The sequence below is a fragment of the Carassius gibelio genome, chromosome B8 (assembly GCF_023724105.1).
Source record: "Carassius gibelio isolate Cgi1373 ecotype wild population from Czech Republic chromosome B8, carGib1.2-hapl.c, whole genome shotgun sequence".
NCBI lineage: Eukaryota > Metazoa > Chordata > Actinopteri > Cypriniformes > Cyprinidae > Carassius > Carassius gibelio.
In genome coordinates, this window is record NC_068403.1 from 17,064,831 (window position 1) to 17,083,285 (window position 18,455).

The 18,455-nt window shown below is 36.8% G+C and overlaps 1 protein-coding gene across 1 annotated transcript; it reads left to right on the plus strand.

Moving 5' to 3' along the window:
- Positions 1–767: 767 nt before the first annotated feature.
- Positions 768–18,455, plus strand: plcxd3 (phosphatidylinositol-specific phospholipase C, X domain containing 3). Its single transcript, XM_052564374.1, has 3 exons — positions 768–1,099; positions 10,900–11,608; positions 16,987–18,455. Exons 1-3 carry the CDS (start codon positions 997–999, stop codon positions 17,141–17,143), a joined length of 969 nt encoding a protein of 322 aa, XP_052420334.1. The 5' UTR covers positions 768–996; the 3' UTR covers positions 17,144–18,455.

Here is an 18,455-nt window from a genome sequence, read left to right on the forward strand (position 1 = left end):
GTAAGAATTTTACTAAATGTCTAAATTTTTACTTAATATCCATTTTACTTAATATCCTAATATTTTTCACATAAAAGAAAAATCAACCATTTTGAGCCATACAATGTATTGTTGGCTATTGCTACAAATATACCTGTGCTACTTACGACTGGTTTTGTGGTCCAGGGTCACATTTTATTCAAGCTGTGTGACTGAATTTTGTAAGTGGAACACAAAAGGTGATGTAATGCTGAATGTTAGAGACAGCATATTTTCTTCAGACAGCCTATGAAAGTGAATGGTGTCATTCTGACTAAGATCTCCTTTTAATTGGTTATTTGTACTGTGTTATCAAATTCTTTGAGAATATTTTTGGAAGCTCTGTAATTTAAGCCTGTTGTTTTGTAATTTGTGATGCATCTGTTTACACTTGTTGCACAACCGTTTGTTCTTAACGTCACTTCACAATTCAGACTAATGAAGATGTTTGTACAGTGTTATCATATTCTTTGAGAATATTTATGGAAGTTCTGTCATTTAAGCCTGTTGTTTTGTCATTTGTGATGCATCTGTTTAAACTTGTTGCACAACCGTTTGTTCACAATTCAGACTTATACAATTACATAATAATAATAATATCCAGCGTGAAAGGTTGAATGTGTATGATGCACGAATCCAGGATTTGTCCGCCCCGTTCCTCTGCACGCAGTAATTGTTCAATAACATCAAATGGATTTAATAAATCCGCGCGCTCTGAAGTCTATAGTTGCGCCCACACCAAGAAAACACATGGGAGGGAATAATTTAGACATTTTCTTTGCAGCGAGCTTCAATATGTTTTTAAAGACGCTGTTTAAATCCAGACCAGAAGGCAGGGGGAAATGTGAAGTAGGAGCGGCGCGCGCCGTCTCGGGGGTGTGGTGTGATGCTCGCGCTGTGAACTCACGCGAGCGCGGGCGCTGAATACTAGAGCACTCAGAGCGAAGCACCGACACCGAGCACCACAGAACCGACGGCATGGCATCATCTCAGGGGAAGAGCGAACTCCGTTATGCGGACTGGATGTCAAGTTTACCGGACACCTTGCACAGTATCCCTCTTACCAACCTCGCCATACCAGGTAAGCATTATTTACCTTTTAATGTTCGCATTGGACTACCTGTGGACAGTGAGAAACTGCTGCAGATTATATAAATATGATTGTGGTCATTAATGACTTAACTGACAGTTTCAAAAAAAGTTTTTTAGTACTATTTTAACCAACTCTTGTTCAAAACGCACATTGCGTTGAGAGGTCACCCAAACGTAGCCTAGATAAAATGGGTTCTGTCTGTGACATAAGCAGTTGTGTGACTAATAGGATGTCGACATTAATATTACTCCAATCTAGCGAGTTTCTAATAATGTTAAGACGTGTGACAGAAATTAAATAGGACACTTGTTGCTAAGGGCTCGAAATCCGTCTATGCGATGGATTAAGAGACATATAGGCTATTACACGTGTGCCACAGCCTTGACCAGATATGATATTACCAAATAACACTGAGATTATATTTGGAACCACAATGTAGTTGGATGAGGAGTAAAAGAAAAATATAAATACCAGCGAAGTGAAGAATAATTGCTTTGTTACTTTTTAACCTTACCCTATATATATTCTCAATATTCACAAAAGCCCTAAACATCTAATTCACAAGTAATAGTTTACACAATAGCAATCCCCCCCACACACACCTTTAAACATATATTGCCATCCGTGGTTCTATAAAGAACCTGTAATCTATATAGCCCATGGAACATTCCCAGTGGAAAGTGTTCTTCACAAGACCTCTTAAGAACCATTAATTAGTTTATTTGAGGAACCCAGTATGATTCTTCTTTGCCTTTGCTGCAAAACCCCATTGTAGAAACCTTAATTGTAAAAAATAAAATAATAATAAATAAAAAAACCTTGTTAGAATCCGGGGGGTTCAAGACTGTATTTGCATATAGACATTGCATGTTCTTGGTGTACAAGGAATAATGATTCATCACTTTTTGTAAATGTGTCAATTCTGTTGAGATGAATGCAATCAGTGATTGAGCGCTCATTACTTGTAGGAATCTGTTTAAAGGAATAATACTCTCCCCGAAAAAAACTAAAAACAAACAAGACATCTAAAAATGTATTTAGATGTGGATGAGCTTTTTTCTTCATTTGAATATATTTGGAAGATCTAGCATTACTTGATCACCAATGGATCTTCTGCAGTAAATGGGTTCCGTTAGATTAGAACAAGAGTCTATCCGGCTGATAAAAATCCACAAGGGTTAGTAAGTTTTCAGCAAATTTCCATTTTTAGGTGAACTGATCCTTTAAACTTTCAGAAAGGCTTCACTCTGTGCTCAATCCTGGGTAAACCTAGGGTTAAGCAACATTTCAGGAGGGTAGTACAGCTTTTATATGATAGCAGGGTTCTTTTTATCCCCAAAATATAATGCCAAATAAATACACATTAATTACTTACCCAGGTTAATGTATGAACAAATATAAATCAAGATGACCCAGGATTACGTTATTATTATTTCAAATGCAAAAAGCACATAGTTCAGGATGGTTCTGAAAGTAAGAGGTTTAGTGTTTTTTTATAGCGGAGTTTGGGTAGTTGAACTGCACCAAAGGCTGAAGCAATCAGCCCTGGACAGCTCTGATTAAAACCCCTGATTAACGTCTCTGTCACTGATTTTGACCCTGAGCCACAGGGACCAATTAACTGCCCTGCCACCTCCAAATTATCAATTACAGATTCTGATTTCTTGATCGTACCATACAGCAAGTGCTCTGGTTTCGAGATACAATATAAATGCAAACTAAATAGCATGATTTTTATGGACAGATCTAGTGGAGAAGATCACAATGCCACTGATACTGGTCTGTGCAGGATTCATCATTCCAGCAGTAGTATAGAAGCAGTAGCCTACTTAAGGACAACTTGACCCATTGCCATCATCACTCTTTTGTAAAACTTTTGTAAAACAGTGTTGTCGGCGAGGCTGTGGGTGGGTGATGGAAAGTTGTAGTGTAGCAGCTGTTTATCAAAAAGCTCTAAACGAATGAAGGCTTCGGTAAGAATTCTGAACACGTACCACTCCCACACAGATATCTTGCAAATCTGTGAGCTTTTGAGTTTGTCTTACCATGTGTGGGTAACATTAACTCATAAAGACAACCATAAATGATCCATTAAAATGTAAGCATCTTGCCCAGGGGCTCGTATACAACTGACACTGTATGAAAAAGTATATATCTGTCTATCCATCTATCCTTGTTTCCATCCATCCATCCAATTATTGTAGAAATGCATTAATCATCTGCAACAGTGAGAGGTTTTGTACGTCCATTCATTCATCTATTTTGACCCTATGTTAGTCAAGCCTGATGTTGCTTAAGCAACTGGTAATAAAGTGCATTTTTCAGTTTAAATATACACCGATATAATTAGAGAAAGCATTGGTCATTTTAGCTCCTCAAGATCAATTCCAAAAACATAATCATTGATCTTTCGCCTTTGTCTCATGCATATTTCAGTAATGCTTAATTTCAGCCTGAGGCACTTTTGCTCTCATGCTGTCATATTGTCAGACTACTGGAGGTCTGCATGATTATCCAAAAACATTATATTTTAGTGTTTTTTTATTTTTCAAAACTTGCATAATGCACTTTGTTTTACTTTGTAAGTCTGTATTAAAGACACCATGAAACCACAATCAATCTGTTTACTTAATTCATGTTCCTTGTTTTCTGGGTTGTGCTGGTGTTATTTCAGTGCATTTCAATGTTATTCCCATGAAAAAACAAAACCTTTATTAAAGCCATAAACCAAAACCAACCAGCTGCAAAGGAAATAATAATGGTACAATTTTGTATATTAAGAATAGAAAGAATGTAAAATTGGATAAATAGACAAAGATCCAAGACTGCACTTAACAGCTTTAACCAAGGAACAAACTACCCAAGAAGCATAACAAATGAAATAATTGAATTCAAAAACAAATGAGAATTATAACTATTGATTTAAAGATTGTATTGAAACAGTAGAATTTGTTTATTGCAAACTCTATTATTTGGGGTGCTTCCTGGAAGTGGGCAGAATTCTTTTGGTGCGATTTGCATGCCATGAGTCTCTGTTTGGTGGAGATGTATGTGCAGAATCATGGATAATGCAGTTTTTCCACCAGGAATTCAACCGTTTAATGTGATTATTTAAAATCAGTTTTTGATGGCTTCAACAAACGCATACCTTTAACAACCTCGTAGTTCACAGTAGGTCTTCCTTCACAAGTCATGATTAAAATCAAATTCCTCTACAGAGAAAATGAATGTGATTTTTACTTCCAGAACCCGACTAATGCAGTCTAAAACTTGCTTTTGACCTGCCTCCATTCTGGTATGTACAGTATTGTTCAAAATAATAGCAGTACAATGTGACTAACCAGAATAATCAAGGTTTTTTCGTATATTTTTTTATTGCTACGTGGCAAACAAGTTACCAGTAGGTTCAGTAGATTCTCAGAAAACAAATGAGACCCAGCATTCATGATATGCACGCTCTTAAGGCTGTGCAATTGGGCAATTAGTTGAATTAGTTGAAAGGGATGTGTTCAAAAAAATAGCAGTGTGGCATTCAATCACTGAGGTCATCAATTTTGTGAAGAAACAGGTGTGAATCAGGTGGCCCCTATTTAAGGATGAAGCCAACACTTGTTGAACATGCATTTGAAAGCTGAGGAAAATGGGTCGTTCAAGACATTGTTCAGAAGAACAGCGTACTTTGATTAAAAAGTTGATTTGAGAGGGGAAAACTTATAAAGAGGTGCAAAAAATGATAGGCTGTTCAGCTAAAATGATCTCCAATGCCTTAAAATGGAGAGCAAAACCAGAGAGACGTGGAAGAAAACGGAAGACAACCATCAAAATGGATAGAAGAATAACCAGAATGGCAAAGGCTCAGCCAATGATCACCTCCAGGATGATCAAAGACAGTCTGGAGTTACCTGTAAGTACTGTGACAGTTAGAAGACGTCTGTGTGAAGCTAATCTATTTTCAAGAATCCCCCGCTCTGTTAAAAAAAAGTCCCTCTGTTAAAAATAAGGCATGTGCAGAAGAGGTTACAATTTGCCAAAGAACACATCAACTGGCCTAAAGAGAAATGGAGGAACATTTTGTGGACTGATGAGAGTAAAATTTTTCTTTTTGGGTCCAAGGGCCACAGGCAGTTTGTGAGACGACCCCCAAACTCTGAATTCAAGCCACAGTACACAGTGAAGACAGTGAAGCATGGCATGTTTCTCCTACTATGGTGTTGGGCCTATTTATCGCATACCAGGGATCATGGATCAGTTTGCATATGTTAAAATACTTGAAGAGGTCATGTTGCCCTATGCTGAAGAGGACATGCCCTTGAAATGGTTGTTTCAACAAGACAATGACCCAAAACACACTAGTAAACGGGCAAAGTCTTGGTTCCAAACCAACAAAATTAATGTTATGGAGTGGCCAGCCCAATCTCCAGACCTTAATCCAATTGAGAACTTGTGGGGTGATATCAAAAATGCTGTTTCTGAAGCAAAACCAAGAAATGTGAATGAATTGTGGAATGTTGTTAAAGAATCATGGAGTGGAATAACAGCTGAGAGGTGCCACAAGTTGGTTGACTCCATGCCACACAGATGTCAAGCAGTTTTAAAAAACTGTGGTCATACAACTAAATATTAGTTTAGTGATTCACAGGATTGCTAAATCCCAGAAAAAAAAAATGTTTGTACAAAATAGTTTTGAGTTTGTACAGTCAAAGGTAGACACTGCTATTTTTTTGAACACACCCCTTTCAACTAATTGCCCAATTGCACAGCCTTAAGAGCGTGCATATCATGAATGCTGGGTCTTGTTTGTTTTCTGACAATCTACTGAACCTACTGGAAACTTGTTTGCCACGTAGCAATAAAAAATATACTAAAAACCTTGATTATTCTGGTTAGTCACATTGTACTGCTATTATTTTGAACAATACTGTAACATTCACTTTTCACAATCCAATCAATTTTAGGGTGAAATCAAATCTTGCTCTACATTTTCTTGGGAATACATCATATTAGCAACGCTTAAACTTGTGATCATTTCTAATAGCAATTCCTTCCTATACAACGATATTAGAAAGCCATCTGCTTTAAACTTTATCATAGTCAGTCTGTGGATGTATTATAGGCCCTGATATTTTTAAGCACTGCCACTCAAAAACTGGCTCTGGCTCCTCCTGCTGCGTGAAGGTCAATGTTTGTGCTAAGAGAATCTGCTGTGTCTTTTATTTCCTCTATCGGAACTCTTTTTATAGTCATTCTAAATTAAGAGGCTCAAGAAATCATTATAGCCTCTCAAACCTCTCTCTAAAATTAAAGATTTGACTGATCCTCCTGTTGCAACTCAACATTGTTTACTTGCAGCATCAGTATTGGCAGTATTTTGGAGGTCGGCTAGTCATCCTCCACATACACACTTGCAAAAACATGATTCATTCTTCTATCGGCATACAAGTCCCCAGGGGGCAGACATAAAGTGTACCATTACTGAACTGAATAGATATTCTATGTTCTACTCTCAGATTGTATGTGCCAGGGGGATCTTTGTCATCAAGGGATACATTTATCCCTTTGTTGTGGACATTGAACAGTGTTTATGTCCATAAAAAAACCCTGCGTGCCTCGGCTAAGCGTCTTAAAAAATGCCTTATTTTTGCAGAGGAAGTCTTTTGTGTGGCTCTTATATGACTGTGCTCTGCTGGATGGGTGGCTTGATGAGGTCATCACCCCGTTACAGTCACCGTTGTAACCTGCAGAGGAATTGTGTCAGTGCTAAGGGCACCTGTGCTAAAGTGACAAGCCTACAGAAGAAGCAGGCCACTGCTGCTTTTATCAGACACCTGTGCTTTGAATGTATGCAGGGTGTTGCAGTTGAATGGAACCAGGGCTTATTAGGTTTTATGGAGAGCCATAATTGATATTCATGCTACGGCTCTCATAAGGGAATGTGTCTCTGCCCCTTAATCATATTTAGTATGTAATCAGCTTTTGAGTGGCAGCCAATGACAGACACTGTAGAAACTGAAAAATCTGTGGGTTGTTGAGTGTTGTGCATTTTTCATTTATTTATGCCATACAAATGTAAACACTTTATTTTCTGCTATGTATTAAACATGGCACATTTTGCTTATTTAAAGCAACATTATATGAGTTGTAAGAATTTTTCATGTTTACTTAAAACATATTCCTGTGATTTTTCGGTGTTCAGTGTCACATGGTAATAATATAATGTATTGCTAAAAATTTAGTATGAACTGTAAAGATGTTTGCAGTGCAAAGCTGGAGTTATCTTGCCCCATTTTTCATACATGGTAGCATATGTAATCCCACCTATTCACTAATGAAGAATAAGTAGTATTACGCCACTAACCAGAGTTTTTTGTTGATGAGCTTTACAGAGGCTTCGTAATCTCACTGCAGTGCTATGTTAGAAGTGATCTTGTCTGGTCTAGACGTCTGACCTTGAGGCATCAGGAGAGTGTCATTAGAAACTCATCTGCTGGCCAAGTCTTTTCCTGTCCATGAATGGCATCCATGGCCAATTATTGGCTAAGCACTTGGATTGCTTGTACATGCTCGATTGAACACCAAAAAAATCATCCAACTCAAGGCACATCTTTGTTGCAGATAATTGTTCTCTGAAAATAAGTTTTTTAATTACCCATTTTACTCTTCTCCACTCATTTTTCTTCATAGTAGAGCATTGCATTGCTTTGATGTCAAAAATGCCTGCCCAAAATGTTTCCTGCGGTGAAGTGTAGGAATTATTTCTTTATTTCCTGACAGATCTCACACACACACACATGCAGCAACATGCGCACGTACAAAATGATTTCAATTACTTAAAGTTGTACTAGAGGCATGAAAAATCGTAATGGATTCAAACCTCGAAGGCACCGTTTGCTCTTGTCTGATTCATCTTTAAATCTGACCATCCGTCCAATTGTTCATCCATTAATCCTGCACTTTAGACCTAAAAGAGAGGATTTTTAGCCTGCCATGTCTCAATAAACAAGATAAATGGAATAGATTAAGTGACCAGACATGAAATTGCACAGTCACCATGGGGAAAAGATTCACTTTTTCCTGTAATGATGACTTTTTTTCCTGCTGTACTGAGGTTGACAGTGACATGTCAATCTTTTTTGAGTAGTTACATCATCACACAGCAGCCTAAGGGTTCACAGTAAACCCCGGAACAGAATCTCCTGTATGCTTTGCTGCAGTTGGTTTGTCTTTTAGTATGACCAGCATGTCTCTGGGCTGCATTATGTGATGTTGGACAGGTAACCCAGGGAGATTTTGACAGATCACATTGGAAAATAATTCATGCTAGCTCTTATTCACCATATCCATGGACAAAATCACATTATATCAGAAGATAAAGTCTTAAGATGAAAACACTGCAGCACTTTCTCATCTAGTTTGTTCAACTAAGCCGTGGAAAGGTGTTTTGTGTATATATTTTTGGTTTGTGTTGTAATATAATTAGCTTTTTATTAATTTTACTGTAGACAGGTCTGTAACTTCTCTGCACAACAAAATGTATTGTTTCACTAATCATCTCTGAATTGCATGTTTCAAAAAACAAAAATGAGTCTTTAATCCACTCTAATGTGCCTCCTCTCAGAGGTTCAGAGGTGAAACATGAGCACAGTCAGTCGCATTCATTTTGTTAAATGGTCCATTTTCCCAGAAATAATTTTCCTCAAACCTTCCCAATATCAGCTCAGTGCATCTCAAAGCAGGGATCTCATAACAAGAAGATACTCTTTTGCATTTAGCTGAGGAGCTATCAGAATGCCAAATAAATGCACTGGGTCCTCATGGAGCTGTAGTTGTTTAGGCCTGTTCTATTTCACGTGATTTTCTTCTGAATACAGCTTCCTTTGTCTTTAAGTTTTTCACAATACCTTAAAGAGAAAAGACAAGTTGCTTTCAATTAGTTTTTGTGAATGTAATAAAAGAGGATGAGAATAAACATGTTTAAATAGTAATGTATAGTGCTGGTTTCATAAAAACGTATTTACGGTTATGCTCACATCTTATTTCCCTTCACAGTCTCTGGTTTAATGAGATGTAGATGTAAATTGTGTTAGCTGAGACTTCCCTCCGTTTCCACATACCAGAAGGCATTACCTATGTCAAGGAGGAAAATGAGACATACTTTTACTCATGAATCTGAATTTGACACAAGAGGTAACAGCAACAAAATCTGTATATTTCCAGGCTGATCTGTTTAATGAACATTCCTTAGATATATGACACACATTATTGTCATAATAGAGACAGATTGTCATTGAACTGGGAAAACTGTAGCAAATCTCTGAGTTGCAATGCTTTCTTTCTTTCTCCTTGGCGTGTTAAAAGCAGCATCTATTGCTTCCATCATTTGGACTGGTTTTGTTGTTGTGGTGATTGCGGGGATGTCTTTGGCGAGCAGACAGCTGTTTGCCTAATGGCCCTTTCCCATGGTGAATGTTGATGCTGCCTTCAGATGCAGAGCTGTATTGTTTATTCATCAAAAATAATATTCGGAGAGTCTCTCTCACATGCACAGGATATAGACTGCTTAATGCTTTCATTTAATTGCATTAGCAATGCATCTATTTAAATAGTTGTTTTGATTTTTGGAGATCAAACATAGCACCTGGCTTTGCTCTGTATTTACACTGAAAGCGTGCTTGTGAACTCCGTGTTATTGTCCTGTAGGCCCTGGCAACGCTTTTTCTTCTGCTGCAGTCTGGATGCAAGTGTTGGCTATTGCATTATTCCATTTAACTGTTACAAGAGCCATTATATGTATTCTTAGATTCCTGCTGTACAAAAGTATGCAGATTGTCAGACAGTTTTAGATTCGAGTCTTTCTCAGAGAAAGTCACCTTAAAATCATTGTGCTCATCATTTTAGAGCAGATGGCCTTGTCCCAAAATGGTACATGTGAAGTGCACTCGTAGACTTGTGCAATGTGCATGTCTGTGAAGTCCATAAAGCAGGAATATTCAATAACTTTACCAGAAAGGAGCCAAAACGGAATATTTTCATGGTATGCCAGTCAGAATATTCTGTCAAAAAGCTGGTCTCTACAATTTTTTGCTGTATGATAGTTAATATAGTAATATATAAACTAAATCACTTCATTGATCCACAGAATACATTTTTATTATTAAATACACTACTATATTTATCAAAAGTTTTTGTCTTGTGGTCATCAAGGCCTCATCGATCAGACATACAGTACAACCTGTAATATTTTGAAATATTTTTACAACAAAATAAATACAAAATTCTATGTACATTAAAAATAAAATGTAATGTATTCCTGTGATGCAAAACTGAATTTTCAAAAGCCATTACTCCAGCCTTCAGTGTCACATCATACTTCATAAATAATCTTAATATGCAAAATTGTTGCAATTATTTTTTTTTTATCAGTGTTTAAAAACATTTTTTTCAGGATTCTTTGATGAATCGAAATTTCAGAAGAGCAGCATTTATTTGAAATAGAATCATTTCTAACAATTTATATGTCTTCAATGTCACCTTTAATTTAATGCATCCTTGCTGAATAAAAGTATTAATTTCTCTTTGCTTTTGAATAGGAGTGCAGGTATATTTTATATTATATTATATACTAAAGCAATGAAAATATTGCCTTTATCATTCCACAAAGATGCATACAATAACAAGTTCCCTTAAGAATGTTTTATATGAGCTAGGAAATTGCATTAGTTCGCTCAGTTGTAATAATTTTTATGTTATATCTTAATGAATATCACTAACTCAGAAATCTTCTCATCCAGGTTCCCACGACTCTTTTAGTTTTTACATCGACGAAGCCTCACCAGTTGGGCCGGAACAGCCTGAGACCGTACAGAACTTTGTCTCAGTGTTTGGCACAGTGGCCAAGAAGCTGATGAGGAAGTGGTTGGCGACACAGACCATGAACTTCACCAGCCAGCTGGAGGGGGGCATCCGCTTCTTTGACCTCCGCATATCCACCAAACCCAGAGACCCCGACAACGAGCTCTTCTTTGCACACGGCCTGTTCAGCGCCACCGTACGTGAAGGCCTGGAGCAGATCAGCACCTTCCTGGCCTCCCATGCTCGCGAGGTCGTGTTCCTGGACTTCAACCACTTCTACGGCGTACAGAACCTCCATCACGAGAAGCTGGTCCAGATGCTGCGCACCATCTTCGGGGACCGACTCTGTCCGGTAGTGTTTGCTCAAGAGGTAAGCCTGAAGTACCTCTGGGAGAAAGAGTATCAGGTGCTGGTCTTCTATCACAATCCCATGGCTCTTGAGGTTCCTTTCCTGTGGCCTGGTCAGATGATGCCTTCTCCTTGGGCCAATACCACAGATCCCGAGAAGCTCATTCAGTTTCTTCAAGCCTCAGTAAAGGATCGGAGACGCAAGGGCACCTTTTTTGTTTCCCAAGTGGTTCTCACTCCCAAAGCAAGCACTGTCATGAAGGGTGTCACCAGTGGTCTGAGGGAGACCATCACAGAGAGGTAGGCTATCTTACAAAATGCATTCTGTGAAATGTGTGGCATCAAAGAACATGTTGACCCATTAGATTTCACTCTCTGTTATCTTCAAATCAGCGCCAGGCAGATTTTTTTTTACAGTCCCAATTTAATCTCATTACAGTTATTAGCCGTTGCTCAGAGTCTCTTGGGCTTCACTGATCAGGGTTTGTCAGGCTTGGTTTGAAACATGAAACTCTTGGCAGAAAGCAGATTTCGAAATGGCTCTGGACGACAGAACAACATATTCAGTGCATTAATTCTAGAGTGCACTAATATTCTGCTCATTCAAATGACTGAGAGGGGGTCTTTCCACTTCCCGCATGGAATACATTGGCATCTGCGGCTGTCAAAGGATGATCTTCTGTTATTCTTTCATGATGTATAGTGTACCACTGGGCATGCAGCTAAGCACAGCCCTAACAACTAGGCATTGGAATCATAGAGAAATATAATAATTAAATTCCTCTCAGTGATTCTAGTTTCTTAAAAGAATGATTATTTTAGTATTTCTGAAGAAGAAATATTTGGAAACAATTTCTGCAAAAGATGTTTTTACCCAGATGTTTAAATTACTCTTCATATTCTTATCATAGATGCAGTACATAAAGTTGGTGTTAAATTTGCAATACTGAATACTGGGGAAAAAAAAGGTTTAGAGATTTTAATGCATTTATTTATTTAATAAAATACTACCCACACACAAAACGCATAAAACTTATGTTTAATCACACATAGTCATATGAACAACCAGTCAGTAAAGTCTCATGATACCTAAATACAATCACAGATTGACTAAAAAGAACCAGCTAATTTGTTCGGGAATCATTTTGACTACATTAGTCATGTTGTATGGATTTGATTCATTAAAGAAACAGCTAAAATGGTTCATTCAGTAATTAGTCTACACTTGTCACATATGTTTTTCACTATACACTACTGTTCAGCAGTTTGGGATCAGTATGATCTCTTAATGTTTTTGAAAGAAGTCCCTTATGCTCACCAAAGCTGCATATATCATTGTGAAAAATACTGAAAAAAACCCCAGTAACATTCAGATGTATTCCCTTGTGAAAAATAATATGTATTTGAAATCCATTAATTTCATTCTAAGTATACTAAAAATTAATTTACATATGTATGTACTTAATAATATAACCTGCATTTGTAATTTTGGTGTACTAAACTGGTACTGTATACACAGTCTGCTAAACTAATCTTTGTTAATTGTGTTAATGCACTCTAAATGTTTGAAAGTTGTACTGAGTGCAACTAAAGATGTACAAAATAATTTTTGCTAAAGTGGAACTATTGCAAATATACTTAAGGTACACTTTAACCCTTTAACTGTCGGGACGCCTACATTTACTTCACTATATTACAATTAAATCTAATCTAATCTTGACAAACTATATATCGTTGGAAAGGTCTAAGACTCCCAAATATTTATTTTACTAATGTTTTTTGTCAAAAATTATGTAGGAAAAGTAATAGATTAATTTATGACAAGAGTGCACCCTTAAAAATCTACATTTGTTTAAAAAAAAAAAAAGACTTCTTTGTTCCCTTTTTCTCTATCACATTTTAGAAATCATCAGAAATTATCAGAAATTATATATCAACTGTAAACTTAAAATCTCAAAATTCATCCTTTAAAACCCATTTTAACCCTTATGCGTTGTTGGGGACGTTTTCGTCCACTATGGGGTAAAGTTGAGTCTTATTTTGGCCACAACTTTCTCTGTTTTTTTTGGGAAAATGCTTTTACATTTTTCAAAAGCTCAACGGTACACTCTGGGCAAATTCGTTTTGTGCAGCATTAGATTTTAATTTTTTCTCCCTCATTTGTTGTTGGTGGATGTTTTTGCCCCATTTACTTCCATTATAACAAAATTTTTTGATTGCAAAGCCATGACACCATATAATCATTCATGCCCAAGACTGTTATAAATAGTTTTTTTTTTTTTTTAATCCAGCCGCAATTATATATTGAAAATAAGTCATTTTGTGTGTTTTTCCCCCAAATCAGTGACATCATTTATGAACTTGGCCATTAAAGAGTTAAAATCTTGGATTTAAAAAAAAACATTTGGTAGTTTTGATCAGGAATGAAGTTGATTAACAGATTTATGCAAAAAAAATTGAGTAAAAATATGAATCGGACACATTTTTACAGCAGTTTAATTGAGTGGATGTTTTCAACCCCGAAAATAACGAAAGGGTAGTGAATTTGAACAAGGCACAAGGGTTAAAATCAGACATTGCATTACCATGTAAATGGTACATCAATATCATGTTACAAAATGTTTTCAGTCATGAATTATAAAAATTGAAGTTTGAATCATGCATTATAAAGTCTATGTTCAAAAATGTGAGTGACAGTTGCAATTAGTTTGCAAATATCTTGCAATTAAAGACCAGTATTATTCAAAGATCATACAATCCTCACCAACAGTGACATTAAAACACATTTTAGGCTTGAAGGGTTAGTACACCCAATAATCAAAATTATGTCATTAATGACTCACCCTCATGTCGTTACAAACCCGTATGACCTCAGTTTATCTTCGGAACACAGTTTAAGATATTTTAGATTTAGTCAGAGAGCTCTCAGTCCCTGCATTGAAACTGTGCACGGTATACTGTCCATGTCCAGAAAGGTAAGAAAAACATCATCAAAGTAGTCCATGTGACATCAGAGGGTCCGTTTATCGAAAATACATTTTGGTCCAAAAATAGCAAAAACTACGTCTTAATTCAGCATTGTCTTCTCTTCCAGTCTGTTGTGAGATTTCAAAACACTGCAGTGTATGATATCCGGTTCGCGAACTAATCATTCGATGTAACCGGATCTTCTTCAACCAGTTCACCGAATCGAACTGAATCGAGAACCAGTCAATCTTTTGTTCGTTATCTGGCTCGGCTAGGTGTTCATCTTCAGTTCTCTTTTCACAGCAGTTCAGTCAGTGTACTGTTTGAGTAAATGAATTACTCGGGGATATTGGTTTGTTTTAAAAGTGAGTGAAGTGAAGTGACATTCAGCCAAGTATGGTGACCCATACTCAGAATTTGTGCTCTGCATTTAACCCATCCGAAATGCACACACACTGTGAGCACACACCCGGAGCAGTGGGCAGCCATTTATGCTGCGGCGCCTGGGGAGCACCTAAGTCATGGTATTGAAGGTGGAGAGAGAGCTGTTCATGCACTTCCCCCACCCCCAATTCCGTCCGGCCCAAGACTAGAACTCACAACCCTTCGATTGGGAGTCCAACCCTCTAACCATTAGGCCACGACTTCCCACAAGTCTTAACTCAGAGAGAGTGTCAGCCACATTAAAAAAGTTAACAGCTTAAGTCATTTGTGGATTAATGCATAATCGGAGACGCGAACTGTTTAAAACGATTCAGTTCGATTCGGTGAACTGGTTCAAGAAGATCCTTTTACATCGAATGATTCATTTGCTCCTCAAGAAAATATCTTAATAAAATCAGTGTTGAATTATCAGTGCTGTTTAACATGATAGATTATTTTCAGGATTCTTTGATGAATAGAAATTTCAAAAGAAAAGCATTTAAAAAATAAAAATAGAAATCTTTTATAATATTATACATGAATGTACAGTCTTTTTTTGTCAGTTTGTGTCCTTGCTGAATTACAAGTATTAACTTCTGACCCCAGACTATTGAACAGAAGTATAGATTCAGTAGTGGTGTTATTGGTACCGATGCATAGTCGGCAGAATTTATCTGATTCTGCTAACAGAACGGAGCATAATTTTGTTAAGGTATTTAAAAGAGTCGAACCATATCTGAACTGTAATCACACCTTATGATACCACCTTCATGCTATCCACACACGTAGCAGATCCCCCCTGGGTATTTGGTGAGGAGCAGCACATTATTTCTGCTTAGTGTAACTGGTACATTAGCTAAAGGGCAGAGCTGACACCAGCGTTAGTCACCCTGGTTACAGGAAGACTCATTCAGAAGTCTAATCTCAGCATGTAGCAACATCTTAAGCATTCAATCTCTACTTTCTTTTAGGAAAATGCACACTTTTGTCATATGTTTAAGTTTATTTTATCCAGGCCAAAGCCAATGTGATCGTTTGGTCGATTGTGTCATTATTTTTTGCATCAACTGTGCTGATGGCAAATTAATTATAGATGAGGGGAGAGGTGGGGCACAGAGAGTAAAATGATACGGCCTCTGCCAGCACACTGCAATCTGACAAGCATGGCGTCTTATTAGCTGATAAAGCCTTCTAGCCCTTGCATCATCTGGGAGGGAGCAGCATGAGATAACTCCTGAGTCATAGTCCTCACAGGAGTGAGTCTGTGTCTGCCGATGTGACACCACTTCAGGTGCATCACCACCTGCAGACAATTTATTGACAGACCCGGCAAACCATGCATATTAGATTTGTTCCAAAATGTAGTGAGCTGCTTGCCTAGACCATATCCTAATCAAATAATTTAATCATGCTTCCTACTAAGACAGGGAAACCCTGTTTCTGCCACATAAGAAAAAAAAAATATTACTTTGGTAAATAACTGTGCCACATAAAAATTAAATAAATAATAATTATGATAAAAAATTAAAAAGATGATAATTATGACTATGTTAAGAATGTTTAATTTCAAGGTTTTGACTTGTCGCAATTTAACCTTTTATCTCTAATTATGGAGATAATTTGATCTTTTTCATCTCATAATCATGACTTAGTATCTCTTTGAATTTTGTGTGTTATAATTAGGACTATTAAGCATGATTTCTTATGTGACAAAGTTGAAGTGATGACAAAACAATTATGACATCGAAATAGAATCTTACAACTTAAACAACAAAAAGTTGAAACTATGAGATAATTTTGACAAATTAGTTATAATTATAGAATAGCTAAAATTATTATAAAAATTGACTTTGTCATAATTTGTGTAAAGATTGATGTTTAATTTCAGAATTTTGACTTTTTGTCATAATTTCAACTTTTATCAAATAATTGACCTAAAGTATGTTCTTATTTTGATTTAGTATCTCATAGTTTCGACTTTGTAAGTCTTTATTATTATTTAGCAAAAGCATGATTTTTTTTTCTTCTGTGGCAAAGAAAATGTGCTTCCATTAGATAACTAATTTTGACCACATTTTAAGATAACATTGCATGTATTCTTGAACTGTATGATGGCAAACGATGCGAGAGCAAGGCTGATTATAATATAAACACACTCATAATTCGTTCAATTCTAAAAAGGATTGCCTTAAAAGGAATCTTGCCTTAAAACTGATCAACTTTTTGTTCTGTTTGGGAACTAATCTCCTCAGATTGTAATGGGCTGGTATATATATATGTTTTCTCAGGGCTCTTCCTAGCATGATGCAGTGGATCCGTTCACAGCGACCTGGGGAAAGTGGAGTAAACATCATCACCGCTGATTTTGTGGAGCTAGGGGAATTTATCAGCGCCGTTATCACCCTCAACTACTACCTGGATGATGAGGAAGAGAACGCCACTTGAACCGCCACATTTCTCACATTGCTTGTGGTATCAATTACTTGCTCCCTCTCTCTTTGCCATTTGTTTATTTTGTATTTATTTTTTGGATCATAGAGGCGGTGTTCGTCTGACATTTTTAGGGCTAATGGAAACCATGAGAATGAAAGTAGAAACCAGACACGGTCAGCTGGAATAATTTCAGGTTTTGTCAGAGGATGAACAGGGGCAGATGGTGAATTCATTTCTTTCTGGGCTAAAAAAAAGGTGACTGGCCTTTTCCCATGTTTCTCTGTTTTCAGTCTGTGGACTGGTAGTTACTGATCTACATTGCTCGAAACCTCGATAAGTTCTGCCCAAATTCTGCTTCTGATCAAAGTAACAGTAACGTTAACTTATTTCATGGGAATAAATATTGTTTGTACAGTGAATGTGATGCTGAATCTATTGTAGGTTTATTTCTAGTGGTCATAGTAACTTGTATGATTGTCGAGTTGTAAATACTTGTAAACCTGTTGAATTGTAACTTGGCTCACTATTTGTCATGCTGAACACACATCAAGAGTTGAGGTCAAGAAGTGAACTATTAGATGTTTGTATTCACAACCAAAAATTGCAACTGTATGTAACAGCTTTTTTGCCTTTCTGCCGTTATCAACACTAATAAGTAAGGCTTTGTATCTACATTTTTGTAGTCATTCTTTACTTTTTCCAACAGATTATTTTATATATCCATGAACAACATAAATATTCTTTGTATTTGCAATGCTGTGACTGTGGACTGTTAAAGAGTGGCCACTGAAGTTGCAGAACACCCCCCCCCCCCCACCACCACCACCACCACCATACAATTCATCACTTAATAATGCACAAATTGCATTAAATTGTAAACATGCATACATAAACAAATACTCAAGAGACTCACTTAATGGGTGTGAACAGACTTATTATAACACCATTTTCTAATTAGCCAGACTAATTGGGTAAATGGCCATGCTAATGTTTTAATCACACAGATGCCAAGTAATTGAATTTGTTCAATATATGACATTATGAAACAATGTCCCACACTGCTGCTGCCTTTCTTTTACAGTCAGGTGGCACTGTAAAACTAACTAGAAAGTTTGCAGCATTGTCTGTTTATTGAAGTGTAAATCATATTTATTAATGTGACAATCCTATGGCCAAACTGGAGCATTAATCATGCCTTTGTACAGTATAAAATTGCATGTAGTTGTCTAGGTCGAGAAATTGTATGTAAACTTTCCATGGGTATATGTCCTAATCGAACATTTCTGACAAATCTGGTGTACAATAAATGTAAATACTGCATATA

What these genes read in the sequence shown, in the direction of transcription:
- plcxd3 (XM_052564374.1), top strand. Translation starts at nt 997, where the DNA reads ATGGCATCATCTCAGGGGAAGAGCGAACTCCGTTATGCGGACTGGATG. An exon ending in TACCAACCTCGCCATACCAG is followed by an intron (nt 1,100 to 10,899) that starts GTAAGCATTATT and finishes CTTCTCATCCAG; the next exon opens with GTTCCCACGACTCTTTTAGT. An exon ending in AGGGAGACCATCACAGAGAG is followed by an intron (nt 11,609 to 16,986) that starts GTAGGCTATCTT and finishes ATGTTTTCTCAG; the next exon opens with GGCTCTTCCTAGCATGATGC.